Genomic DNA, 27,830 nt, shown 5'->3' with positions numbered 1-27,830 from the left:
TTTGTTTTGGGTATCGAATTCATTTGGTTTATACAGTGTTTGGGAGAGCAATGGCCCTTGCAGTCAGCAAGAGGTTTCTGGGAATGGAAGAAGTGACTTCGGGGACTTTGCGAAAGATGAAGACCAAGCTGCTGGCATTAGTAGAGAGGCTGAGGGTTGGAGCAGACTCCTTCTGTAAGAAAAGGAGAGACAATTAAAGCAATAGCTCAGCATTTAGATTTGCTGGAAACACCATTAGCATCTTTAGAGGTGGCAAGAGTTCAACTGAAAATAAAGCAGCTTGAGTTAGAGGCAAAAGGCAAGGAAGGGGCAAAAGAAAGGAAACAGTTTGAATTGCAATTAAAAGCAGAGAAAAGAGAAAATGAACAAATTGCTTTAGCAGAACAAAAAGAAAAAAGAGACAAGAGAGAAAAGGAGGGAGAAGAGAGGAAGAAAGACGAAGTTTTTCAGAAATTGGCACACAGATAGGAGAGTCAGCTTTAAAGGATGGAGATGAAGACTGAAGGTCAGCTCAATGAGGAAGAGAGTGAGGATGAGCAAACGCATGGGAGCCAAAGGCCTGGTGAGAGACAGTTTAACTATATTCAAGCATTGCCGAGAAGGATGTGGAAGCCATTTTCATCTTATTTGAAAAGGTGACTTTTGCAGGGGCCAGTGCCCATGTGGGTTTTATTGATCCAAACAAAACCTGTAGGTAGAGCTGGTGAGGTATTCTCATCACTGTCAGAGGAGGTACCTGAACTCTTGCAGGACCCATTTCCTGTGATTGTTCCTGACTGTGTGGTAACAAGGTCACAAAGTCACCAGTTGACACAGGTTAAAGAGTACAGATAAGAATGTTGACGTGGAATTAACAGAGCCCTGTTTGATCAGACGGTTGACTCAAACCAGGAGCAGATAGATGTCAAAGCAGACATCTTCAGCTCAGATAAAGTAACTGAGTTACAGCAGAAAGATGAAAACTTAAGACAGTTGTAATAAAAGGCATATACGGGAAGAGAATACAAATGTATCCCTGAATACTACTATCTTAAAAATGTCTGATTGAGGAAATGGAGACCATCACATATTCAGGCAGATGAGAACTGGGCAGAAGCTCATCAAGTCGTATTACCAGTGGGTTATAGAATGGAGGTGTTGCGAGTGGGACATGTACTCCCAATATGGGCTCATTTAGGGGTAAGAAACTCCAAGTTACAATACAAAAACATTTTTACTGGCATGGACTGCACAAGGATGTAGTTGAATTTTGACAACATGTCTTACATGTCAGGTAATTGGAAAACCACAGGCAGTAGTAAAACCTACATCTTTAATACCTATTCCTGCATTTGAGGAACCTTTTACAAGAGTCTAAATTGACCCCTACCTAAAACAAAATGTGCGAATCAGTATTTGTTAACAATAATGGATGTGTCCAATAGATTTCCAGAGACAATTCCATTACCCAATATTACAGCTAAAAGGATTGTAGAGGAGTTACTCAAATTTTTCACTAGATACGGACTATCCAGAGATACAATCAGATCAAGGGTGAAACTTCACATCGAAATTATTCAAGGAAGTTATGGACAACTTAGGAATAAAACAATTCGAATCTACTGCATACCATTCAGAGTTGCAGGGAACATGAGAAAGATAGCATCAGACATTAAAGACCATGTTGAGGGCTTACGTCATGACTATCCAGAGAAGGGCTTTTTTGCCTGAAATGTTGATTTTCCTGCTCCTCGGATGCTGCCTGAACTGCTGTGCTTTTCCAGCACCACCCTAATCTAGGCCCTATCCAGATAATAGGAAAAAGGGAATTCTGTTTGTACTTCTGTGGTCTGAGATGCCCCAAATGAATCGATCAAATTCAGTCCACTTGAATTAGTTTTTAGGCATGAAGTGAGAGGACCCCTAAAATTGACTAAGGAGAAATCAATAAGTTATTATTCAGAGGACACATATTTGGACTATGTGAAAATATTTAGGGAATGATTAAATAGAGTGTGGGTGTTGGCTAGACAGCATTTAAATGTATCATAGCATACAATGAAACCGGAAGCAGACAAGAAATCAAAAACTCGTAATTTTGCTATCGGCGATAAGGTGTTAGTGTTACTTCCAATGATAGCTGAATCTTTAAAAGCAAGGTTTAGTGAATCTTATCAAGCCGAAAGGAAATTGAGTGAGGTGAACTATTTGAAAAGGACTCCAGACAGAAAGAAATCTCACGGAGTGTGTTTTGTGAATATACTGGGAAGATGTTTTGACAGGGAAGGAAAGCCAAAGGAAATTGTGTTATTGGTTACAACACAGAGGGAAGAACCAAATTCAAAGGATTCTGAACTGGACATTCCTCAAATTAAATTGGACAATGAGGAAGTTGTCAAAAATCGGGATACATTATTGAGTTACCTTCCAGAGGAAAATCGAAATGATCACGAAACAGTCATTACTATCACATGGGGAGATATGTGGAAATAAGCTGGAATTACAAACCTAACTATGTATATTGTAGATATACTGTTCCAATGCTATTCCGATTCTGCAACATCCTTACAGGCATAATCCTCTAAAGTTGGCACAGGTTCAAAAGGAGATTGAACGCATGCTCCAAGATGACCCAATCAAAGCAAGTTACAGTGACTGGAGCTCAACCATTGTAATGGTGCCAAAACCAGATGGTCTGGGCCATCGCAAAGTCAATGCAATTACAAAGATGCATACCCGATTCTATGTTTGGAAGACTGTGTTAAAAAGGCTGGACAAGCAACTTATGTTTCTAAGTTGGACTTGCTCAGTGGATACTGGCACGCACCTTTGTCCGAAAGAGCAAAGACAATTTCGGTTTTTGTAATGCCAAATGGCCTGTATAAATTTAAAAGTGAAAGTGAGGTCTGCAGATGCTGGACATCAGAGTTGAGAGTGTGTTGCTGGAAAAGCACAGCAGGTCAAGCAGCATTCGAGGAACAGGAAAATCGATGTTTTGCTTCAGAGCCCTCATTCCTGATGAAGGGCACCGGCCCAAACCGTCGATTCTCCTGTTCCTTGGATGCTGCCTGACCTGCTGTGCTTTTCCAGCAACACACTCTCGACACTGTATCAATTTAAAGTCATGCCATTTGATATGAAAAATGCGCCAGCCACATTTCAGAGACGAACCAATAAGGTCATTTCTGGATTAGTCAATTGTGTAGTTTATATTGATGACCTGGTGATTTTTTTGTCAAACATGGAAGGAACATTTACGACATTTATCAGAATTGTTCAATTGACTTCGGGAGGCAGGCTTGGTGATAAATCTGGCTAAAAATGAGTTTGTCAAAGCCCAAGTCAGCTTTGTGGACCATGTTATTGGACATGGACAAATGGCCCCACAGAATACAAAAACAAAGGTAATTAGGGAGTTTCCCAGACGATCAGTAAATAGAGCAGTACTACGGTACCTGGGATTAAGTGGATTTTTTTGAAACTTTGTTCCAAGTTTTAGCAATGTGGCTGCTCCACTCATTGAATTGCTAAAGAAAGGCAAGAGGTTTCAGTCAGCAGACTGTCAGAGGCATTCAATGGCCTGAAAGCTGTGTTAACCACTGCCCCAGTATTAGCCACAGCTAACTACGCAAAGCCATTCAAGGTGGCTATTGATGTGAGTGGTGTGGGCGCCGATGCTGCGCTCTTACAGGAAGCTGAAGAGAAAATCAAAAGATCTATCGGTTGTTTCTCCAGGAAATTTAATATTCATCAGCAGGAGTATTAAGTGCTGAGAAGGAGACTTTGAGCTTGGTGTTGGTTTAACAATATTTCAGTGTTTATGTTACCAGTAATGTATCTGAGACATTCATACACACTGATCATAACCCATTGAAGTTTGTGGGGAAATATAAGGACAAAAGTTCCAGACTATTTAGATGGAGCTTGTTGTAACAGCCATTCAATTTGAAAATTGTGCATGTGGCAGGACAAGGAAACGTGATTGCCAGTGCATTGGCGAGACTTGAATGAGAAACGAGGGCATTCGGTGGCAGGAGTAAAACAGATTGGAACGAAATGTAGTAGAGCATGTTTGCATGATTATTGTCAAATAATGTATATGGGTATTGTGGTGTACTAACAATTTAAGATTAAGGGCTTTTAAAGTGAAGCCATCATTAGATATTGATGGTTCTTCTTTTTAAAGGGAGGTGGTTTGATGATGCTGCTCCTTTAACAAGGTTATGTTGTCCGTAGTTTTTTTTCTCAGAGTGGTTGTAAAGGTGCAGGCTCCTGGGTATCTAGGTTTGGAAGGTTTTAGGTTCAGTTTGATTGTAGCCAACAGATACTACCTCAGGCAAACAGCTTTCAAGTAAAAAAAAACACTTGTCCAATGAAAAGGGAGTAGCCAGTTCTCCCAGCTCAGCTTTTCTCTGGTTTGGCAAGCAGTCAGTTGTGAAGCTGCTGGACTTAACGAAGCAGGTCCATGCTGATCCTCCCTCTTTCTGCCATCTCTCCTGTAAGACCCTATGATGGATTTTTCTTTTTTTTTGCAATGGCGTATTTATGGGGAATCTTGCAAGTGTTTGGAACAGCATCATTAAGTTGGAATAATCTGTTGGGTTTTCAGATAGGTTAAGTTCTTGTAAGTTTTGTTATCTTTTGTTTGTGTTTCATTTGGTAATCTTGCAAATAAATTCTGCTTTGTTTAAAACTAAGTGGTTGAGCCAGCTGCGTTACTCCTGGAATATCCACTTTACACCTGCTTAAAACAACTTGCAAAGTTAGGGTCTGAGCTACTTTCTTGAAATGTTCTGAGGGGGTCTGGTCTGGTTCATAACTGTCCATAGTCTAAAATATAAAATCAAACATGGTCACTATTAAGGCTAAGATCAAACTATTAAGGCTAAACTATTAAGGCTAAAATCTAACTATTAAGGCTAAGATTGATATTCTTTGGACACAAAGTGGATAGGACAGAAAAAAAAAGTTCGGCCACAATCTTACTGACCAAACTTCAAAAACTGTGTGGTGTTTTATTCCTCCTTGTATTCCTATTTCTTATCCAGGACAATAGTCTACATAACACCAGGATATCTTTTCATTGGCATAAAAGGAAAGCCTTCCCTTGATTGTATGAATTGCTGCTAGTTTTTCATGCTAAGTGTCACAAATATCTTTCTGTTGTCTCAACCAATAGTAAATGAGCGTGGGTAATCTGCAACAATGGTTTATCTGACCCTGGGTGACACAGCTGTATAATAGTTATATAATACATAAAGAAATGTATCTGGGAGGATCTAGCTGGTTTGGGTTCCATTCAAAGCTGTCTATTTAGGCAAGCTTGAGAGTTATAGTTAGTAAGTTTGCATATGACACCAAAATTGGAGGCATAGTGGACAGTGAAGAAGGTTACCTTGGATTACAACAGGATCTTGATCAGATGGGCCAATGGGCTGAGGAGTGGTTGATGAAGTTTAATTTAGATAAATGCGAGGTGCTGCATTTTAAGAAAACAAATCTTAGCAAGACATATACACTTAATGGTAGGTCCTAGGGAGTGTTGCTGAACAAAGAGACCTTTGAGTGCAGGTTCATAGCTCCTTGAAAGTGGAGTCACAGGTAGATAGGATAGTGGAGAAGGCATTTAGTATGCTTTCCTCTGTTGGTCAGAGTATTGAGTACAGGAGTTGGGAGGTCATGTTACAGCTGTACAAGATATTGGTTAGGCCACTTCTGGTCTCCTTCCTATCAGAAGGATGTTGTGAAACTTGAAAGGGTTCAGAAAGGATTTACAAGGCTGTTGGCAGGGTTGAAGGAGAAGTTGAATAGGCTGGGGCTGTTTTCCCTGGAGCATCAGAGGCTGAGGAGTGACCTTATAGAGGTTTAGAAAATCATGAGGGGCATGGATAGGATAAATAGACAAGGTCTTTTCCCTGGTTTTGGGGGAATCCAGAACTAGAGGGCATGGGTTTAGGGTGAGTGGGGAAAGATATAAAAAAGACCTAAGGGGCAGATTTTTCACACAGAGGGTGGTGCATGTGTGGAGTGGCCTGCCAGAAGAAGTGGTGGAGGCTGGTACAATTGCAACATTTAAAAGTCATCTGGATGGGTGTATGAATAGGAAGGGTATCGAAGGATATGGGCCGGCTGCTGGCAGGTGGGACTAGATTGGGATATCTGGTTGGCATGGACGGGTTGGATCAAAGTTTTTGTGCTCTGCACCTCTATGACTATAAAAATAATGTGTACTTACTCTTAACTATAGCCTGAGGTCTTACAAGGGACTCTCATGAATCTCGGCTGTGATGTAACTAGTCACTAAATACCATCTACTAAATCTATTCTGATTAATAAGATGGTGCCTCGCTACTGCTGAAGAGTCTCCACACTGATTTAGACTAATGTTATTGAGAAGGATTGGTGGCAGTGAATTACATATTTGAGATGTGATGGACACAGCCCCAGTAGATACCATGCTGGCAAAGCTGGGATCTGAAAATAGAGCAGTCTTCCTCTGACATCCATGTACTTGTACCCTGCAAACAAAATGAACTGAACAGGAATCAGGAGCTAGTTCTTTCCTCCCTGTCATGGTGAAAATTGTAGCACTGGATTTTTGTAGACTCAGCACTGGCTAATGACCTAACCTGGGCCTCTCATGGTTTGCATAGGGTTTTAATGATTAGTCAAATGAGTTGAGAAAAGAAACTCTGCTGGGCAATGTGTAAGAAGCATTAGATTTGACCTGGTTGCTTATATTTTATTTTGCTAAAATGCTTCAGTAGAAAGAGAATTTGTTAATTTTCCTGTAAGTAACAAAACAGTGGAAGTGAGTTATTTAATGTCCAATGCAAAGGTTTGCAGACAGAGACAGCAGAAACTCATCCGTCTGCTGTATTTTTATGTCATTGTGTTCAGTTTTTCGTCCATTCATTTGAATTTCTTCTCATTCTTCAGTAATCTTTGTTGCTGGTAGCTCCCATCCTACTGTCCCGACCCTCTCAGTCATTTAAATCTCAGGCGAAACATTCAAAACAGCAAGAGGCATCCGACTGTACGCGGGTATTTGCTAAGAAATTTTGCTTCAGCAGTGATCCCCGTGAGATTAAAATAGTGTCCCGCTTAGTTGGGTGAAGCTTAGAAATATGTCAGTTGCAAATTTGTTGAGCCTCACTTTTTTTGGGTGGGAGTGATATGGAAGATGTAGAAACAGTTACGAGGATTCAATGTCTTCTTCAAAGGTCATCGTAAACAAAAACAAGTTGACAGTTACTACAGTTTTGTGGCAGAACGAGGCAGGCCTGTTAATAAAAGTGAATAGAAGTCAGAGAGTGGAAAGTGCTTACTCCATTATATGTGGAAGGCAGTCTTCGATAATTGAGATTTGGTCCACTGAATGTAACCAGCCATCTGAACGTCTAACAAATGAGCAACGAGAAATGAACAAAAGGCTGAAGAATTGGCTGAATTTGAAATTTCCTGAGTGGGGAAGGATGACGATTGCTGTAACTTTAGACAGATCCTCCTCTAGAAATAATGTTGTGAAACTTGAAAGGGTTCAGAAAAGATTTACAAGGATGTTGCTACAGTTGGACGGTTTGAGCTAAAGGGCAAGGTTGAATAAACTGGAGCGGTTTTCCCTGGAGGGTCGGGGGCTGATGGGGTGACCTCATAGAGATTTATAAAATCATAAGAAGCATAGATAAGATAAATAGTCGAGGTCTAGTCCAAAACTAGAGGGCAGAGGTTTAAGGTGAGGGGGGAAGGATTTAAAAGGGACCTGAGGGGCTACATATTCATGCAGAGGGTGATGCAAGTATGGAATGAGCTGGCAGAGGAAGTGGTGGAGGCTGATACAATTACAACATTTAAAAGGCATCTGGTTGGGTATATGAATAGGAAGGATTTGCAGGCATATGGGCCAAATGCTGGCAAATGGGAGTAGAGGCAATTTAGGATTTGTGGTTGGCATGGACAAATTGGGCCAAAGAGTCTGTTTCCGTGAAGTACATCTCTATGACTCTATGACATCGATGTGTTTTAGACAGAAATTACTTGGACCCAGTCCAACATCATTCCTCAAGCTGTGTTCTGAACTGCCTGGGTTACTATTCCAAAGATCCGTTCATTCCTAACTCATTTTTCCTGGGCCTCAATTTCTCATAATATTATCTATAATTGTGACCCTCAGCACAGCCTGCTTTCATCTCCTAATCTTTATTTTGAAAAGGGACGCGCAGGTCAAGATCATGGAAGGGACGGTGAACAATGCAGAAAAGTATCTCGGCCAGTTCTGCATGCTCCTGGCTTCCTACGCACGCAAGAATGCAAGATTGAGAGACAAGGTTGACCTGCTGGTAAGACAGATTATGGACTTTGCAAACACCGAGAATCCAGAGTTACGAAGGTGCCTCAAGGACCTTGGAGAGGAGTTGTCAAAGATTCAGGACTACCGCCAGGCAGAGGTAGTAAATTTAATGGAGATGCCTATGCCCATGGAGCTGGTTAAAGTGTGATCTTTTCATACATATATACACAGAAGCCACACTGAGGCAAAGGAATATGAGTTAGCTTATCACTGGCACACATTATTGCTTACTGGAATCGTGGTGATATTATTTTGAATGATTGACATAATCATGTCTGCTATTCACACTCTTAAAGTAAATACGTTTGTAGACATTTTGTATTTAGGGCTGTAATAGCAATGTTGCTGCAAGAATACTGACCAGGAGCTATACAGGACTATCCTCGGAGACGTTAATTGTGACTTTTTAATCTTCATTCTGTGAAGGTAGGTAGTACTGAGCACAGCTAAAATGACCATGAACAGCTCAGCTGAACTGAGGTATGTGCTGTGTGAGGAAATGTTGGCATTCCATTGCATGATAAAGTTTATTCAAGTTCAAAAACAATGAGTGTTCAGTTCTTCTGTAATTGTGCGGGTTGTGCAGTCACCTGCAGGCAATATAAAGCTTAATAACCATGCTTCAAACAATTTCCAAATAAATAAATCTCACATTGCTGATCTGACCAAATTTTCATTTTCCAGTTTGGGAGAATAACCATAATAAAAGGCCTCATCAAATTCCCAGATCAACTATTTTCAACTCTTATTGACTAAATGAGAAAAAAGTACAAATGAGAGTGAATTATCCAAGTTTTGCGAAGCTTGACGAGCATTCATTCCAATTTAAATTAAAGAAATACTTTCAGGACTGGAAACATATATAATCAATTTAGTTGATGCTCAGTACATGAGACCAATACACTCACCTTGGATTGAAAGTGTTTACAAACTTATTTGGAACATTGCCTAATGCAAGGGGGGCAAATCAATCTCTCATTCAGTGTAAGAGAACTTAAGCTCTTCTTCCTTTTTCTATTTGAAAATAGGAGAATAGAAACCAACCAGTGTTGAAAATGTTAGCTGTATGGCTCATGGTTAATGGTTCAGCTGTGACCTGAAATTCTGGTAAAGGTCAATGCTGCTGCCTCTCTTTTCTCTTTTAGTGTCCTACCCACTTGTTGTGCATTTGATAGGTAGCTCTGAAAGCAACTGGGCTTCAATTCCAAAAGAACATATTTCAGTTTCCATCTATCAGAATTCCATTGATGGTGAGCTATTCAGAGTATTACAGATGTGGAATGTAATAATGACATTGCTTTATTTATAAATCCCTAGATACAATTCCAAACTTTGACACCAGGAGACTTTTGAACCCTCCCATTTTTCACGAACATATTTCTGTTGAACATTTTAATTTGTTTAGAGTCATAAAGTCATAGAACCGTACAGCATGGAAACTTGTCCGTGCTGACCAGATGTCCTAAATTAATCCAGTCACATTTGCCTGCATTTGGCCCTTATCCTTCTAAACCCTTCCTATTTATATACCAATATCATTTATTGTATCCGTTGCTCCCGATGCGGTCTCCTCTACATTGGCGAGACTGGACGCCTCCTAGCAAAGCGCTTTAGGGAACATCTCTGGGACACCCGTACCAATCAATCACACCGCCCTGTGGCCCAACATTTCAACTCCCCCTCCCACTCAGCCGAGGACATGGAGGTCCTGGGCCTCCTTCACCGCCGCTCCCTCACCACCAGACGCCTGGAGGAAGAATGCCTCATCTTCCGCCTTAGAACACTTCAACCCCAGGGCATCAATGTGGACTTCAACAGTTTCCTCATTTCCCCTTCCCCTGCCTCACCCCAGTTCCAAACTTCCAGCTCAGCACTGTCCCCATGACTTGTCCTACCTGCCTATCTTCCTTTCCACCTATCCATTCCACCCTCCTCTCTGACCTATCACCTTCATCCTACCCCCATTCACCCATTGTACTCTTTGCTACCTCCCCCCACCCTCCTCCCTGACCTATCACCTTCACCCCACCCCGACTCACCTATTGTACTCTATGCTACTTTCTCCCCACCCCCACCCTCCTCTTGTTTATCTCTCCACCCTTCAGCCCATTTGCCTGTATTCCTGATGAAGGACTTTGGCCCGAAACGTCGATTTTCCTGCTCCTCGGATGCTGCCTGAACTGCTGTCCTTTTCCAGCACCACTCTAATCCAGAATCTGGTTTCCAGCATCTGCAGTCCTTGTTTTTACTCATTACACCAGCCTCCACCACTTCCTCTGACAGTTCATTCCATACATGCACCACCCTCTGATTGAAGATGTTACCCCTTATGTCTCTTTTAAATATTTCCCCTCTCACCTTAAACCTATGCCTTCTAGTTCTGGACTCCCCCACCCCAGGGAAAAGACCTTGTCTATTTATTCTATTCATGCCCCTCATGATTTTATACACCTCCAAAAGGTCACCCCTCAGGCTCTGATGTCCAGAGAAAATAGCCTCAGCCTATTCAGCCTCTCCCAGTAGTTCAAATCTTCCAATGCCAGCAACATCCTTGAAAATCTTTTTTGAGCTCTTTTAAGTTTCACAACATCCTTTCTATAGCAGGGAGACCAGAATTCGTGGGCGGCACGGTGGCACAGTGGTTAGCACTGCTGCCTCACAGCGCCTGTAGACCCAGGTTCAATTCCTGCCTCAGGCGACTGACTGTGTGGAGTTTGCACGTTCTCCCCGTGTCTGCGTGGGTTTCCTCCGGGTGCTCCGGTTTCCTCCCACAGTCACAAAGATGTGCGGGTCAGGCGAATTGGCCAAGCTAAATTGCCCGTAGTGTTAGGTAAGGGGTAAATGTAGGGTATGGGTGGGTTGCGCTTCGGCGGGTCGGTGTGGACTTGTTGGGCCGAAGGGCCTGTTTCCACACTGTAAGTCTAATCAAAATTGCATGTAGTATTCCAAAAGTGGCCTAACCAATGTCCTGTACAATCGCAACGTGACCTCCCAACTTCTTTGAACGTTGAACACTGTTCATACCACCATACCTTTAGCCTTTTTAAACAATTAATTTTTGACACAGTCATGGTCATTGAGTCATGGAGATGTACAGCACTGAAGCAGATCATTCAGTCCAACTCATCCATGCCAAACAGATTTCCTAAACTAATCTAGTCCCATTTGCCAGCATTTGGCCCATATCCCTCTAAACCTTTGTTATTAATGTACACATCCAGATGCCTTTTAAATATTGTAATTGTACCAGCCTCCACTGCCTCCTCTGGCAGCTCCTTCCATACATGCACGACCCTTTGTGTGAAAAAGTTGACCCTTAGTTCCCTTTTAAATATTTCCTCTCTCACCTTAAATTCACGCCACCTGATTTTGGACTCCCCTGCCCTGGGATAAGAAACCTTGGCTATTCATCCTTTCCATGCCCTTCATGATTTTATGAACCTCTATAAGGTTACCCCTCAGCCTCCAGGAAAAATAGCCTCAGCCTATTCAGTCTCTCCCTGTAACTCAAACCTCCAACTCCAGCAACATCCTCCTGCATCTTTTCTGCACCATTTCAAGATTAGCAACATCTTTCCTATACCAGGGAGACCAGAATTCAATGCAGTATTCTAAAAGTGGGCTCACCAATGTCCTGTGCAGCTGCAACATGACACTCCCCCAACTCCTACTGTCAATGCATTGACCAATAAAAGCATGCGTACTAAACACCTTCTTCACTATCCTATCTACCTGCAACTCTACCTTCAAGGAACTATGAACCTTTGCCCCAAGGTCTCTTTGTTTGACAGCACTCCATAGGATGTTATCTTTAAGTGTATAATTCCTGCCTTGATTTGCCTTACCAAAATGCAGCACCTCACATTTATCTAAATTAAACTCCATCTGCCACTTATCGGCCTATCAGCCGATCTGATCAAGATCCCATTGTTCTCTGAGATAATCTTCTTCACTAATCACTACACCTCCAATTTTGGCATCATCTGCAAACTTACTAAAATTCCTCCTATATTCACATCCCAATCATTTATATAAGTGACAGAAAGTAGTGGACACAGCATTGATCCTTGGGGCACACCACTGGTCATAGGCCTCCAGTCTGGAAAACAACACTCCCCCATCACCCCTCTGTTTCTTAACTTCAAGCCAATTTTTTAGATTAGATTACTTACAGTGTGGAAACAGGCCCTTCGACCCAACAAGTCCACACCAACCCACTGAAGTGCAACCCACCCAGACCCATTCCCCTACATTTACCCCTTGACCTAACACTATGGGCAATTTAGCATGGCCAATTCACCTAACCTGCACATTTTTGGACTGTGGGAGGAAACAGGAGCACCCGGAGGAAACCCACGCAGACACGGGGAGAATGTGCAAACTCCACACAGTCAGTCGCCTGAGGCGGGAATTGAACCTGGGTCTCTGGTGCTGTGAGGCAGCAGTGCTAACCACTGTGCCACTGTGCGGCCCACATTTTGCATCTAAATGGTCAGCTGTGCCTGGAATCCATGTGACCTAACCTTCCTAACCAGTCTACCATGCAAAACCATGTTGTCGCCTTACAGAAGTTCATATAGACAACATCCAACACTCTGCCTTCATCAGTCTTATTTGTCCCTTCTTCAAAGAACTCAATCTAGTCAGTGAGACATGATTTTCCACGCTTAAAGCCATGTTGGTTATCCCTAATCAGTCCTTTCTTTTCAAATACATGTAAATCCTCTCCCTCAGAGCCCCCTTAAACAATTTACCCACCACTGATGTCAGGTTCACCAGTCTACAGTTTCCTGGCTCGTCCTTATCACTTTTCTTAAATAATGGCATCACATTAGCCACCCTCCAGTCTTCTGGCACCTCACCCATGACTATCTCAGCAAAAGGCCCAGCAATCACTTCCTTAGCTTCCCACAAATTTCTAGGAACTTCTCCCCTCATGCCTATGAAATTAGCTTTCTCTAAGTTTATTATCCCTGTCTGTGATTGGAGTACGTCACTTTGAAACATAACATGGAATTCAAAGGTATTATGATCGCTATTATGATTTCATGGCGCAATACCAGTTCTAAGGCAGCTTTATCCCTAATCCACAATGTATTGCTCCAGGAAACTGGTTAAAAATCAGATTCATTTAACAAATTAAAATAAATCTTGAAATGAAACAAGCATTTGACACAAATAATCAAACCTTCCAAACAACCATTACTGACAGACTTCACCTCCCACAAGTCATAGTGGGATTTATACTCTTGATTATGAGTCCTGTAACATAATCATTACCCAAACATAACATAGGTTGAATGCTAGGGAGAATGAGGGAAAGGTAAAATCTTAATTTTATTTTTCCACGAGGATTTCTCAGCATTTGGTAACTGTCCAATAGTAATCATTATAATTGGCTTCCACTGATTACTGGGTTGAGATTTTCTACACCTCGGAAAAATGAGGTGTTCAGGGAGCCTGCAGAGAACATTGACAAGAGGTGATTACCACAAGATGGAAGTTAATTAACACAAGAGGGAATTAGCCCTATAGCAAAATTATGTTTCTATTATTTATAAGTCACAGTTCGCTGCTACAGCTTCACAATTTGTTACAGAAATGTCTTGACAAGATTGGCCATTGAAATAATTCCTGTTTGCCTTCCTCCCCAAATTGTTTTAGGTGGAGAGACTGGACGCCAAGGTTATTGCACCTCTAAAGGCTTATGGTCCCCTGACAAAATCCAAACGGGTATTTTACTTTACATTGTTTGTTAATCTTCTGAGGTAATGTTTCCAATGAATCAAAAGCCATGTTCTTTTCCATGCATGTGGCAAAACCCCCAACTAAACAACCACTTGCATTTAGATAGTGCCTTTAATATAAGACAAACAATCTTCACGGAGCATGATAAACGGGAATTACCACTGAGCTACATAGAGAGATATCAGAACAGCAGAAAGATTTTAAGCAGTGTTTAATGAGGAAGACAGAGAGAGGGAGATGTGGAGAAGTAAAGAGGTTGAGCATGGAAATTTTAAAGCTTAGAGCCCAGGCAGTTAAAGATATGGCCACCAACTTCGGAGTGAAGGAATATTTAAGAGGACAGAATTCGAGGAGAAAAGATCCAACTGGCCTCCAGGTGAGGTTCCCGAATTTATTATGGTTCTAATCTGTTAAACTCTTGGGTGAAGGCAGATGGAGTAGCTCCCTTTCTTTATTCACCCGCCAAGCTCAGTTGATCACCACAAGATTGACTTAATAAAGATCCCATTGCTGGTCAATACATTTGTCCCAGACCCAAGTGAAGCTGTGTTTGAAAAGGAGACTCTCTTTAGTCATAAAGGATTGAGTTTATTAATGACCAAACACGAGAAGAAATAGTCACATATCACACTCCACCCCTGCTCTGAGATTTTGAACAATCGAGTCTTTGCTAGACTGGGTACCAGACAAAGAAGTGACTGGGACTTGGGTCAAGTTAGGATGCAGGCACCATGGTTTAGGATGAGTGAAATATTCCAGAGGTTTCAAGATATGATTCTGGCCAGTATAGCACAAGAGCACAACTGTCACAGCCTGTTCCTGTTAAGCAGAAATGACTGGTAACTATTACTGGGGAATTGTTTTGACTCGTCCAAGTTTTGATGTGGACTGATATTGTGGCAACATCTGTGATTCAGACGGTTTTGCCACTTGGCCGGAAGATACACAACAAGTATGGATAAAACACCGGATGGCGGGGGAGAGGTGGGGGGAGGGTGGGGGGGGGATGGGTGGGGGTGTGGTGGAAGGAGGCAGTGGGGAACAAAAGGGAGAGGACACACTACAAACACTGGCTGAAATTCCAAATAAAATGCCTATATAGAGAAATTTAATCACTGCCTCCCAGTTTGTTGATCATTTTTGGTGAAAACCATTCCTTTAGAACTGGAAGTTGAAAGAAAGATTACCAAGCCCCCAAATAAAGTTGCGAAGCAAAATAGGGATGTGGGGATGGTGGTTGAGACTCCAGATAAAAAGGGAGACTCAGTTTCTTCAAATGTAGATGGAAGAGAGGGTATTTCATTGCAATATGTCACATCCTTAAGTGTTTTGGTAGGGTAGATTCTAGAAAGCATGCTGTGGAGAACATGGGTAACGGGGTGGAGTGACATTGAGGCAACAGGGGTTTCAGTTAACAAGGGCCCTGTGATGCCTTTTCTCAACAAGGCTTACCACAAATTGTGCCATTCAGCCACTTTAGAGATCAGGAGAGTGCCATAACCCAAGACCAATGATCCTGAGAGCAGGAAGGTCAGAGACCAAGAGCTCTTCTGTACTCAGCAGCGCCAGTGGGGAAGTGGTGGCTACTGTTGGTGCTGCACTCAACAGAGGCCTTGGATGGAGGAGAGATCCAGGTGTGGATGCATGATGGCAGAAGAGATTTTGCAGGGTTAAGCCTGTGAGGGAGGAGGTCAGCAGTTCAGACTGGGTGCTGGTTTTCAGTGAGATATCCATCTAGATATTGGGTCCCCCAGTCAGGCACTGAATACTCTAAATGCTGCCCACTAATGTACATTCCCCAACTCCAGAAACCCACTAACATGCAAATGTTTGCTTTTCATACTCCCACCATGGTGGATCCCCTGCCTGTCAATGGGTTAATACCCATAGTTCACCATTGCTTTCTTGATGGCAATCGCTCAGCTAATGAGAGTCGACATGCCCTTGATTATAAATTGTTGTGCTCATTTGAAATTTGGTGTTCTTGTTTTGACAATAATGTCTCTCTTCAACAAAGCTCAAATTCTGTATCACTAAGCAATGGTTAATTTGTGCAAAAGAATTGGAGTGCCTGTCACAAATAAAATTGATATTAACTTTATTAGTATACTGGTGTATAGAATTTTAACACATTTCCTTGCCATAGAAAACATTATGTTAGTTTGGTTTCTCTTTCCACCCTGAAATCAAGGCAGACATCAAGAAATTTAATAGCGTCCGCAATCGTGAAATTAAAGAACTTGAAAACCTGCAAAAGTTGAAGCAGAGAAATCCTTTGGACAGGCAAGGGATTGTATCCTTTCCCAAAGTTTTGCTCTTGAGGGTGGACACTTTAAAGAAATGAAAAATTAATCATTTATACAACTTTTCAAATGCACATACTGGCTGTAATAGGGCCTGTAACTATCAAATATGGTTTCAAGTCAAATTTAGAAGAATATGCAAAATGGACATAAGCACCTTTGATATTTATGTAAATACTGATTATGATTAGTACATATTAATCACTGGGATTTAAAGCTCTTATATTTGTATTAATTTATAATGTGGTTACATCATAATTAATTATGATCGATTATATTACTGCTTATACCATCATGTACTATGTACAGACACAGACAGAAATGTCTGCTAAGATATTTTGGAAAAAAACCTTTACAATATATCCATTACCAGGGACTTCAATAATATATTCTCCTCTTGCTGACCTATTGTTAGCTTTAGCCCACCGCTAAAGCCTGGAGCAAGCAATAGAATATTAAATTGGTAAAGGAGCAATTTAACACAAAATTAGTTACCATTTGTCAAATTAAGATCTCCTGAACAATCCTGAGAGATTGTTTTAGTAAACGTTCATCCATTCTTCAGATTCTTCAGACCTCAAGGTATTTCTGCCAATATATACAGGATAATTGGGCAGAGGAAGTCTCCATCCTAAGCTGCTTTAGTTCCAACCTTTAATCAGAGTCTTGCCCATTTGATGACTAAGGTGAGTTTAAACTAGCTTGTCAGGAGGATGGGAATCTGAGAGGTAACCCAAAATTGAAGGAAGGAATGTAGTAAAATTGGTAACAGGAAGTTGAAAAGATCCTAGGGAGACTAGAAGACAGGGGAAGAAAATTAAGCATTGAGAGTACGCTTCAAAGGTGGAATGATGTCAAAAAGAGGAAGTGAAGGGGACTCTAATGCCTACAGTATTCACAAGGTATTTGATCTAAAGGCAGAGTTACAGATACATTGGTATGATCTAATTACCATTATCCTGGTGACCAGGATAAGGACTAGGAAATTAGCATGCAAGGGTATTTGGTAATTAGGAAAGGCAGAGAAAAAGCAAAAGGAGGTGGAATTGTACTCATAAATAAAGGAAGGGATCAGTACATTGGACGTCATAAAATCCCTGCAGACTGAAAAGAGACCACTCAGCCCATTGGGTCTACACTGACTATCCAAAGAGCATCCAACCAGACCCAATCTATCCACATAACTCCATTTTTACCATGGCTAGTCCATCTAGTGAGTTTATCCACTTTGGAGAGAGAACAGATATGCAAAGTAAGAGGTTGGAAAGTGTTGATGTATAAAGGGACCTAGGTGTCCTTGCCGATAAGTTACCAAAGGCTAATATGCAGGTGCAGCAAGCTAATAGGAAGAATAGTCTTTACTGCAAGAGGAGGTGAGTACGGGAGAAATGATATCTTGCTTCAATTTGATACGAGTTTAGTCAGACTGCACGGAGAGTATCATGTGTAGTTTTGGTCTCTTCATCATAGGAAAGATTTTCTTGCCATAAAGGCATGGTTCACCTGTTTGAAAGATGAATTTCGTTTTCTTATAATTGTTGCTTTCCAAAGCAGCAAATTCTCCAGTGGAGATAGATGTGTGGTGATGACATTTAGAATTAGGTAAGATGCCTCAATCACATGGATTTTAATTTGAGATAAGACTATCTCAAGGACATTATGTTTACTAGATAATCATAACCGTAATTTTCAAACATGCCTGGTGTAAGATCATAAGTGGAAGCTTTACTGTATGTAGAGGGATGGGAGCTGGTTTCAGCACAATAGCCAGTTATAAGGTTCTTAACAGATGGTGCTCAAGACCTGGATACCTCCATCTCCCTATTCAGATAAGCTCTTTCGAGTCAGCACCTCTGTAAGAGGTCACATAAAACTATTCACATCTCAGGGTTCTGCTTGGCATTTCAAAAGCTCACAAGCAACCACTTTCTGCTACCAAGTATTCCCATACAACTCTATGCAGATCAAGATGCAAAAAGAGCTTTACTTTTATTAATTTACAGAGTATGGGTATCAGTGGCTAGATCAGAATTTATTTCCTGGGGGGCTGTTAAGAGTCAACCTATTACTGTGGGTCTGGAGTCACATGTAGACCAGACCAGGTCAGGATGGCAGTTCTCTTCCCCAAAAAAAAGTGAACCAGATGGGTTTGTCTGACAATCAATCATTTCGTGGTCAGCATTAGTCTCTTAATTCACAATTTTTATTGAATTCAAACTTCACCATCTGCCATAGTGGAATTTAAACCCAGGTCCACAGAACATTACCTGGATCTCTGGGTTAATAGTCTAGTAATAATGGCACTAGATTAGATTAGATTACTTACAGTGTGGAAACAGGCCCTTCTGCCCAACAAGCCCACACCGACCCGCCGAAGCGCAACCCACCCAGACCCCTACATTTACCCCTTACCTAACACTACAGGCAATTTAGCATGGACAATTCACCTGACCCGCACATGTGGGAGGAATCCGGAGCACCCACAGGAAATCCACGCAGACGCGGGGAGAATGTGCAAACGCCACACAGTCAATCGCCTGAGGCAGGAATTGAACACGGGTCTCTGGCACTGTGAGGCAGCAGTGCTAACCACTGTGCCACTGTGATGCCCACTAGATTCACCTCCCCCTCCAATTAGTCAAGCTCTCCTGAATAGCTTACTCCTTGATAACTTTTCTTGCTCTTCTCTCAGGATGGGATTTAATTAATTATCAGTTCATGTTGCATTATTCACATTAGCTCACTTCAATGATCAATCATCATTTCTGGATGAGAAAGATAATTTAACCTGTTCTAATTAATTCTTCAACAATTCCTCCCCTGCCAAGTGTTGCACTTGATTGTGATTTAAAAGTTTCTAAGACTCTGATACTCTTCCAGGGACTCAATTCAAGTATTGATCATTGACTATTGTCAAGAAATTTCCCAGTATTGTTTCTATACCTTTTCTTAGTTTGTGCTCTCTTGCTCATGTAGCTTAGCACAGCTTTCTGATTTCAGAGTTAATCGATTTTTACCCATCTTGCTCTGATTTTCACAACCAGGCCACTGGATTGAAATTGAAACTGTCGAGATCCCAACATAGCTCACCCTGGGGAACCTCACTCATTACTTCCCCAAAATCTTCAATATATCCTGAAAACTGGACCCGCTGTTCTCTCTCTTTCTTATGCATTGCCAAGTTTTACCTCAGTTATTAAAACTTTGACGCTAATTACTAATCTATCATGTCAAACATTATTCAATGCCTTTTGGAAGTCTCATAACCTGAGATGTCACTTCTGCAAAGAACTCAAGGAGATTAGACAGCAGGATCTAATGCCTAGAATGTGAATTTTTACAAACTTGGATATCCTGCTGACTGCATCCATTGTGTCAGGATTCATCTCAAATAGTCCTCAAGTACAGTCAGATCTCATAGCAGTTTTCATTTACTTTTTATTGTATGTTATGAAAGAATGGTAGGATGGAATGGATTACATTGTACGTTTAGATAAAGCACTCTATATTGTGTACAGGCCCAGAAATGTTGGAATTATCTTTGGGAATGAAATTAGAAATTGTTATCTCATCATTCAAAGCTTTTTTTTTCCTTAACTGATCTTTCCAGTCACTGGTATGTGGCTTTTAAATTTGTATCTGAAGTTTTAAAACTCCCCCTCATGCAGCAGGCTCTGATTATTGTAATCTCAATGTATAATCCCTCCATTGTGAAAACAGCCATTTGGACCAACAAGTCCACATTGACTCACTAATGACCATCCCACCAAGACTCACCCCACCTCTGTAACTCTGCATTGCCCACGGCTAGTCTACCTAACCAACGCACCCCTGGATACAATGAGCAATTTAGCATGGCCAATCCACCTACCTTGCACATCTTTGGACATTGGGAAGAAACCAGAGCATTCAGAGGTAACCCACACAGACATGGGAAGAATGTGCAAATTCAATGCAGATAGTTGCCCAAGGGTAGAAATGAGCCCATATCCCTGGTACTGTGAGGCAGCAGTGCTAACCACGGAGTCACTGTGGTGTCCATGAGAATTATGAATTTTTATTATGCTGGAGGTGGGGAGGGAGCATGGAAGGCAGCTGCCTCCAGTAAATAGCTGTTTATCCCCTTACGTTGCTGGTGATGGAGCCTGTCCAGAATGAATTGACATTTTCAGAACTTCAGGCTACCTTGAACCGTCCTATGCTGATCAGTGCATAATTGTCAGATTCACTGCAGGACCCAGTCCACCCTTTGGATGTGGTTTTGAGAGGAATGTGTGGTGTTCACTGGTACTGGCAGGAATGCTGCTCCTTGCCTCACTCTGCAAGCGTACTGACCATTTCATTCAAAGCCTTTCAAGGCCCTGCCTGCTCGAATTGGCAAGGCAGCAACAGCCTCCAAAATAATGGCCATCTACCCTTGATGTTGATGGCAGACAGGCAACTCCCATTCCTTGGAGGCAATATGGCATCACCATTGGAGCACCATGTTCAACTCTTGGCCAATTAGTCCATTTCAATTCAAAAACAGCCAAACAAGAACCACACAACTTCAGAGTTGTGTCGGAACCCAGATTTCAAACAGGTTTAAAGTTCCTGATAAAGTTTAGGTCCTGGTTATAGAAAGTAACTGAAGGCCTCAGCATATACAGTTCTTGATTTACAAGCCCACTGATCAGCAGAAATCAGCTGAGGTTAGGCTGTAGGTTTATAGGGATGGTGCATGCTTTATATTGCACCTCAAGTGATAAGCTCTGTAATAATCAACACTGATGCAGGATTACCTCAAAAAGCATTATCAATAAATCTGAATGATGACCAAGTATTAACTAACACTACATTCACCTTCTTTATGAAAATGGTATGATGTTGCTTTTCCAAGTGCTTCATATATGTCAATGTGCCAACAAAGTAATTAATGGAAATGCAATGTGGTTTGTCTTCCTGGAGTTTTCCTTTCAGTAAATAAGAAACGTGTCTTCTGACTGATTGCTGCAGTCTGCTTTGGCAGAGGTGAGTTAAATGTCAGATGCATCACCTTCATCAAGTCTGTGTTGCTGTGGTTCATTTATATGTGCATGCACTGGCAGATCTCAAATGGTGAAGTTGATGATCAGTATGAAGTGCTTGAAGGGAAGTGCAGTATTTACTGGGCATGCTTTCCACATGTAATACCATAAGACCATAAGACCATAAGACATAGGAGTGGAAGTAAGGCCATTCGGCACATCGAGTCTACTCCGCCATTCAATCATGGCTGACGGGCATTTCAACTCCACTTACCCGCATTCTTCCCGTAGCCCTTAATTCCTTGTGACATCAAGAATTTATCAATCTCTGCCTTGAAGACATTTAGCGTCCCGGCCTCCACTGCCCTCTGCGGCAATGAATTCCACAGGCCCACCACTCTCTGGCTGAACAAATGTCTCCGCATTTCTGTTCTGAATTGACCCCCTCTAATTCTAAGGCTGTGTCCATGGGTCCTAGTCTCCTTGCCTAATGGAAAAAAATTCCTAGCGTCCACCCTTTCCAAGCCATGTATTATCTTGCAAGTTTCTATTAAGTCTCCCCTTAATCTTCTAAACTCCAATGAATACAATCCCAGGATCCTCAGCCATTCCTCATATGTTAGACCAACCATTCCAGGGATCATCCGTGTGAATCTCCGCTGGACACGCTCCAGTGCCAGTATGTCCTTCTTGAGGTGTGGGGACCAAAACTGGACACAGTACTCCAATTGGGGCCTAACCAGAGCTTTATAAAGTCTCAGTAGCACAACAGTGTTTTTATATTCCATTCTCACTTGAGAATATAACTTTTAAAAAAATGGTTTTGCGATTTACATATGAAAGAGGTGAAACTAACATGGTCATTCTAACAGATGAGAGACTTAACAAACAATCAAGGTATTTTTCAATGTATAATTTCAGATACATCACACTGTAAACTTTGCTATAAATTCTGTTTCTTGCAATTGTGTACTCCACAACCACCTGATGAAGGAGCAGTGCTCCGAAAGCTAGTGCTTCCAATTAAACCTGTTGGACTTTCACCAAGTGGTGTGTGATTTTCAACTTTAGAATTACGCATGTTATGCACCTCAGGTTTACTTTCTGCTTCTTCCAAGAATTCTCTTCTCAGATACATCAAACTCAAGGTCACTCACTAAGGACCACCCTGCAGTCTTCTGGAGAATGTTCCACAACTCCAGCAATTGTCAAAGACACAACCTTCATTTGCCCTCTCTTGACTGTGGATACGTTAGTCCATTGGTTACTATTCCAATATTTCCAAGTGAAACTATTGTTACTTTTTTAAAAATTTGATGGCTTCTCCCACTAGCTTCAACCTCGATAAGTTTTCAGATTCTGTGCCCTCACAGGATTCAATCTGAGAGTAAACCTCATTCACATTCCGCATGCTCAATGAGGATGTGAAGGTTTTACTCTGCTTACAGCGCAGGTATATCTGGCTGTTACTTCTCTCGTTGAGCTGCAAATTATATCAAGTCCAAATTGCAATCAAAAATATCAGCAAGTGCATAGATTAAATTGAAATCAAAAATCCTTCCTAAATCCACCCACATACATGAAGATGTAGCCTGCTCTGGGCTGACCTTTAGATTAATTATCTTCCATGTGCTAATTATTTTTTAATCTGATAATATAAATGAGTTTATAGCTTTTCAGGGTTTCCTGAATGCTTTAAAGTTGGTTACTGCCTAAAACCAGCACTCTCTCTCCAGACTACATTTCTTTGCAGGGAGAGTAGCCATCATGCCTCCAGTTAAGTAAAACCTATTGCTTTATAGCTCTCGCTCTTCTCATCTTAAAACTGAAAATATATTCTGAATAACATGAACCAAGAATTAGATATTTGTACTGAAGGCTGCAGCCAATTTGTACACAGCAAGGCCACAAACAGCAATAAGACCACAGCCAGATAATCCATTCTTAAGATTAGATTTGCACAGGGTGCACTGGCTTCTATTTTCACTCCCACATCGGGAGAACAGGATTGGGACAGTTCATGACTTCCAAGAAAAAGTAAGTTGAGATTTTTGGGTGACAGCAGGTGAAAATATGAGATGTAGCCATTGCCTGGATTGAGTTCAGAGGCACACATTGGGCCAGCTGGGTACAGGGGCAGTCTGACTAAAATGTTGCTGCTCTGGCAATCTGTCGAAGCTATGATAAACAAATAAAGCAGAATAAAGCCCTCCTGCCTAAATGCTCAACCCTTCATGTTGTCATAAACTTCTCATGCCCAAACGATGCCACCCATGACACAACATGAACCCCATACCCACTCTCTGAGTGGCCCTTTATATTATTACTCCAATCCCCTACAGCTATGTTGCCAAATGATAGCAGCTCACACCAACCCATGGCAACCAGCATCACCACAAAAACCACTTTAACACCCTCAGTGCCAGCCCATCCATAAGCAGACATCAGGAATTAAGAGATTAAATAGAGTTTTTCAGCATCTATTGAGGAACTCAGTATTAAAAAGTACTCTGTCATTGATAAAAATTCCGTGAAAAATAAACTCCATTACTCCCATATAATAAACAAGCAGTTGAACACTTGTATTTATAGTCAAAGATTTTATGAGCACTTGGAACTGTTAATCAAACTGTGAATTGACAGGCAGCCCAGGGTGACAACGATTGATTGTGAAACCAATCATTCTTGCACTAATCCCTGTAATTACCAAATCCTGTAATTATCAGGCTACCAGTCAATGCATCACAATAGTAGCCATCTTCCTCTTTAGCATTACTGTTTTCTTTTCAAATATTTAATGGACAAGGAATTTAAAGACATTGACAGCTTGACAGGTCTATTGATAGCTCCCTTTGTCAATAATCTTTACAACTCCAATGTTTCTGTCAGCTCCAATAGGTTTTTCCACTTTTCATGCACATCATGTCTAGTTTTAACAACCCCAAAGGGTACTTTGGCAGGATACCATATTGCACCAAAGACTTCCACTAAGTTTAAAAATTCTCCTAATAGGTATAAAATACACAAGTCATGTTCTGGATATCCCACTAGTGAAACTCAGATCTCACTGACAGCAGCTGACCTGTAACTTGTATCATTGCCTCTGTGTGAATCACAGAAATGCAAACGATAACTTGCTGCCTTTACCCCCTCCCACCATGTGAAAATAGTAGGGACCAAGCTCAGAAATGGAACTGCTACATTCAGGTCTCCAGTGCCATTTTTGCTAAGACATAGAGCATCTCCCACCACAGTCTTAGGCCTATCCATGAAATTTAATTTGTTGGGCAAGCATTTCCATTGAAGATTCATGAAAAAGACTGTGTTACATCTTTTAACCCTCTGAGGGATTCAGTGGTGTGCTTTCTTAATGTTTGAAGTGCTATTTTGTTAAGCAGAATGAGTTCATCTCTGTGGATATTATGAAAGATGTTTGAGAGATTACAGAAACACAATGGTTAGCTTATGCAATCTCTCAAACATCTTTCATAATTTCCAAAGGGTTTAAGCAAAATTAAAGACTCAAAATATTGCACAATAATGCAGGTACATTTTTATTCCACATTGACTGATTGTATTGCCCAGAGCTGTAACTGCGTGTAGAGTTTGGGTTTTCCATGGAGCAGCTTTCTTGAATATGAGTCTTGAGGAAGCAAAGGTTTTACTTGTGACCATTAACAAAAAATTAGCAACATTAGCCCTCAGGCTCATTTCTCCTTCACATACCTTTCTATTTCATGGTGCACTTTATTGAAAATAGCTTCAGAGACAGTACACGATCCAGTTTCAGCACATAATAGAAGACAGACTGTACTCCAGATGCACAATTATTTGAAAAAGAATGCTTTTAAGAAATGTAAAGTTTAGCTGATTTAATTTCAGTATAAGATGTGCTTCCCTTTGAGTATCGTCCCTTGGAGTGCTGTGTACACTTCTTGCCAAAGTGAATCTGCACAGGGTTGTTTGCTTGCTCCATATTAACATGGCTTTCTGAACGTGAACATTGGTTTCCTTCCTTAGGCTGAAGCCAATGTGCAGAAGGCTTCAATCGATGTCAATCACACCACACATCAGCTGGAGGAGATCATTCTCAAATTTCAGCAGCAAAAACTGAAGGACATTAAGGTATGAAGATTTGATTATTCATTCATGACGGTTCAATTTCCTAACTTTCTTTCAGACTATTCCTTGCCTCAGATTATTCTTACATCTAAAGCCTTTCACAAAGTGAAAGTGCAATTAAGGCTCACCAGACCTTTTCCTGGAATGGCAGGACTGCCTATGAACAAAGGTTGGGCAAACTCCAGAGTTTGGAGGGATGATAGGTGATCTCACTGAAACCTACAGTAGAGATAGACAGGGTAGATGCAGGTATGTTGTTTGCCCTGATTGGGGAGTCCAGAATCAGAGGGCACAATTTAAAAATAAGGGGAGCACAGTTTAGATTCAAGATAGGAAAAATCTTTTCATTCAGACGGTCGTGAACTTTAGAATTCTCCAACACATTCCATTTATTGTAACATACAAAATTCACAGAGGACTTGAGAGGGTAAATGTGGAAAGATCATTTCCCCTTGTGGGTGACTCTAGGACCAGCGGGCATAATTTCAGAATAAGGTGTTGTACATTCAAGACAGAGATGAGGAAGAATTTCTTTATTTCAAAGGATAATGAATCTGTGTCATTCTTTACCACAGAGTGCTGTTACGTCTGGGTTGTTTAATGTATTCAAGATTGAGATAGACAGATTTTAATCAGTAAGGAAATCAAGAGCTATTCAGGAAAAGGCAGGGAAGTGGAGTTGAGAATGATCAGATCAGCCATGACATCATTGAATGGCAGAACAGACTCGCTGGGCTGAATGGCCTACTACTGCTTCTATGTCTCATGGTGTTCTGGTCACAGAGGGCTGATGAAGCTAGGTCTTTTGAGTATATTTAAAGTAGAGGTTGATAGATTTCTGATTATCAGTGGCCCACAGGGTTATAGGGTGGAGGTGAGTAAAAAGCATTAAAGTATTCAATCAGCAATGGTAGTACAGAATAGTGGGGCACTCACGACTGCCTGAATAGCCTACTCCTGCACCAATGTTCCAAAGTTCTTAAGGCTGTTACTTGAATCCAATCCTTATGACAATCGCAAACCAGAAACCTCTCTCCTTCCTCAGTTGCCCTTCATTCTGTGATATTTCGGTCTTTGCTAAATTACCAGCTCTCTTTACAATCTTAATGTTAATGGTGCTTAACTGGTGTTGACCCTGCACATAGGTTTTCCTGTAGGAGCAGTGCCAGCTCCTTCAATTCTCAAAGGGATTCCAGTGCACTATCAGAACAGGAGTCTTATGACAGCACCAGAGGGTATAGTGCAGTCATCTAGAAATGAATGAATGAATTGAATTGAATTTATTGAATTTATTGTCACATGTACTGAGGCACAGTGAAGAGCCTTGTCTTGCGGGCAATACAGGCAGATCACATAGTTAAGTAGCCTAGATACTAAATAATATGTAAACAGCGGTGAAAGTAAAACACAGGTACAGGTGAATATTAAGAGTTTGTGAGCCCATTCAGTATTCCAACAACAGTAGGGTAGAAACTATTGCAAAATCACCTGGTGAGTGTGTTCAGGCATCTGAACCTTCCCACCGATGGTAGAGGTTGTAGAAAAACATTGCTAGGGTGAGAGTAGATTAGATTAGATTCCCTACAGTGTGGAAACAGGCCCTTCGGTCCAACCTGTCCACACCGACCCTCCGAAGAGTAACCCACCCAGACCCATTTCCCGTCTGACTAATGCACCTAACACTATGGCAATTTGGCATGGCCAATTCACCTAACCTGCACATCTTTGGTCTGTGGGAGGAAACTGGAGCACCCAGAGGAAACTCACGCAGACACGGAGAGAATGTGCAAACTCCACACAGAGAATTGCCTGAGGTTGGAATCGAACCTGGGACCCTGGTGCTGTGAGGCAGCAGTGCTAATCACTGAGCCACTGATCTTTAAGAATACTGGTGGCCTTTCCTTGGCAGTGGGCCTGGTAGATGGATTCTATAGATGGGAGGTTGGCCTTTGTGATTCTCCGGGCCGAGTTCACCACTCTCAGTAACCGTCTCCGATCTTGAATGGTACAGTTGCCATACCAGGTCGTGATACATCCAGACAGAATGCTCTCGATGGCCACCTATAAAAGTTGGCAAGGGTGTTTGCTGTCATGCCAAATTTCCTCAGCTGCCTGAGACATTATTGGGCCTGTTCACTATGTTATGATTCACTTTGTACAAGTTGGACCATTTTCTTTCGTTTTGTTGACAGACTATTTTCTCAAACTTTGTGACCATCGAGATGATATTTCATGCCAAGGCCCTTGAGATGTACACAAATGCTTTTCAACACCTGAACAACTTTGATGAAGAGAAGGATCTGAAGGTATGAATGGACTTAG

At 41.5% G+C, this 27,830-nt stretch overlaps 1 protein-coding gene across 1 annotated transcript; it reads left to right on the top strand.

Moving 5' to 3' along the window:
• The first annotated feature begins 50 nt into the window (after nucleotides 1-50).
• LOC132824056 (CBY1-interacting BAR domain-containing protein 2-like) lies at nucleotides 51-27,820 on the top strand. Its single transcript, XM_060838322.1, has 6 exons — nucleotides 51-174; nucleotides 8,158-8,426; nucleotides 13,994-14,062; nucleotides 16,269-16,385; nucleotides 25,407-25,511; nucleotides 27,701-27,820. The coding sequence occupies exons 1-6, from the start codon at nucleotides 51-53 to the stop codon at nucleotides 27,818-27,820; spliced, it is 804 nt and encodes a 267-aa protein (XP_060694305.1).
• Nucleotides 27,821-27,830: the final 10 nt, after the last annotated feature.

Source organism: Hemiscyllium ocellatum, chromosome 17 (genome assembly GCF_020745735.1).
Source record: "Hemiscyllium ocellatum isolate sHemOce1 chromosome 17, sHemOce1.pat.X.cur, whole genome shotgun sequence".
NCBI lineage: Eukaryota > Metazoa > Chordata > Chondrichthyes > Orectolobiformes > Hemiscylliidae > Hemiscyllium > Hemiscyllium ocellatum.
The sequence above is the reverse complement of the archived record's forward strand: the minus strand, read 5'-3'. Positions and strand labels throughout refer to the sequence as shown.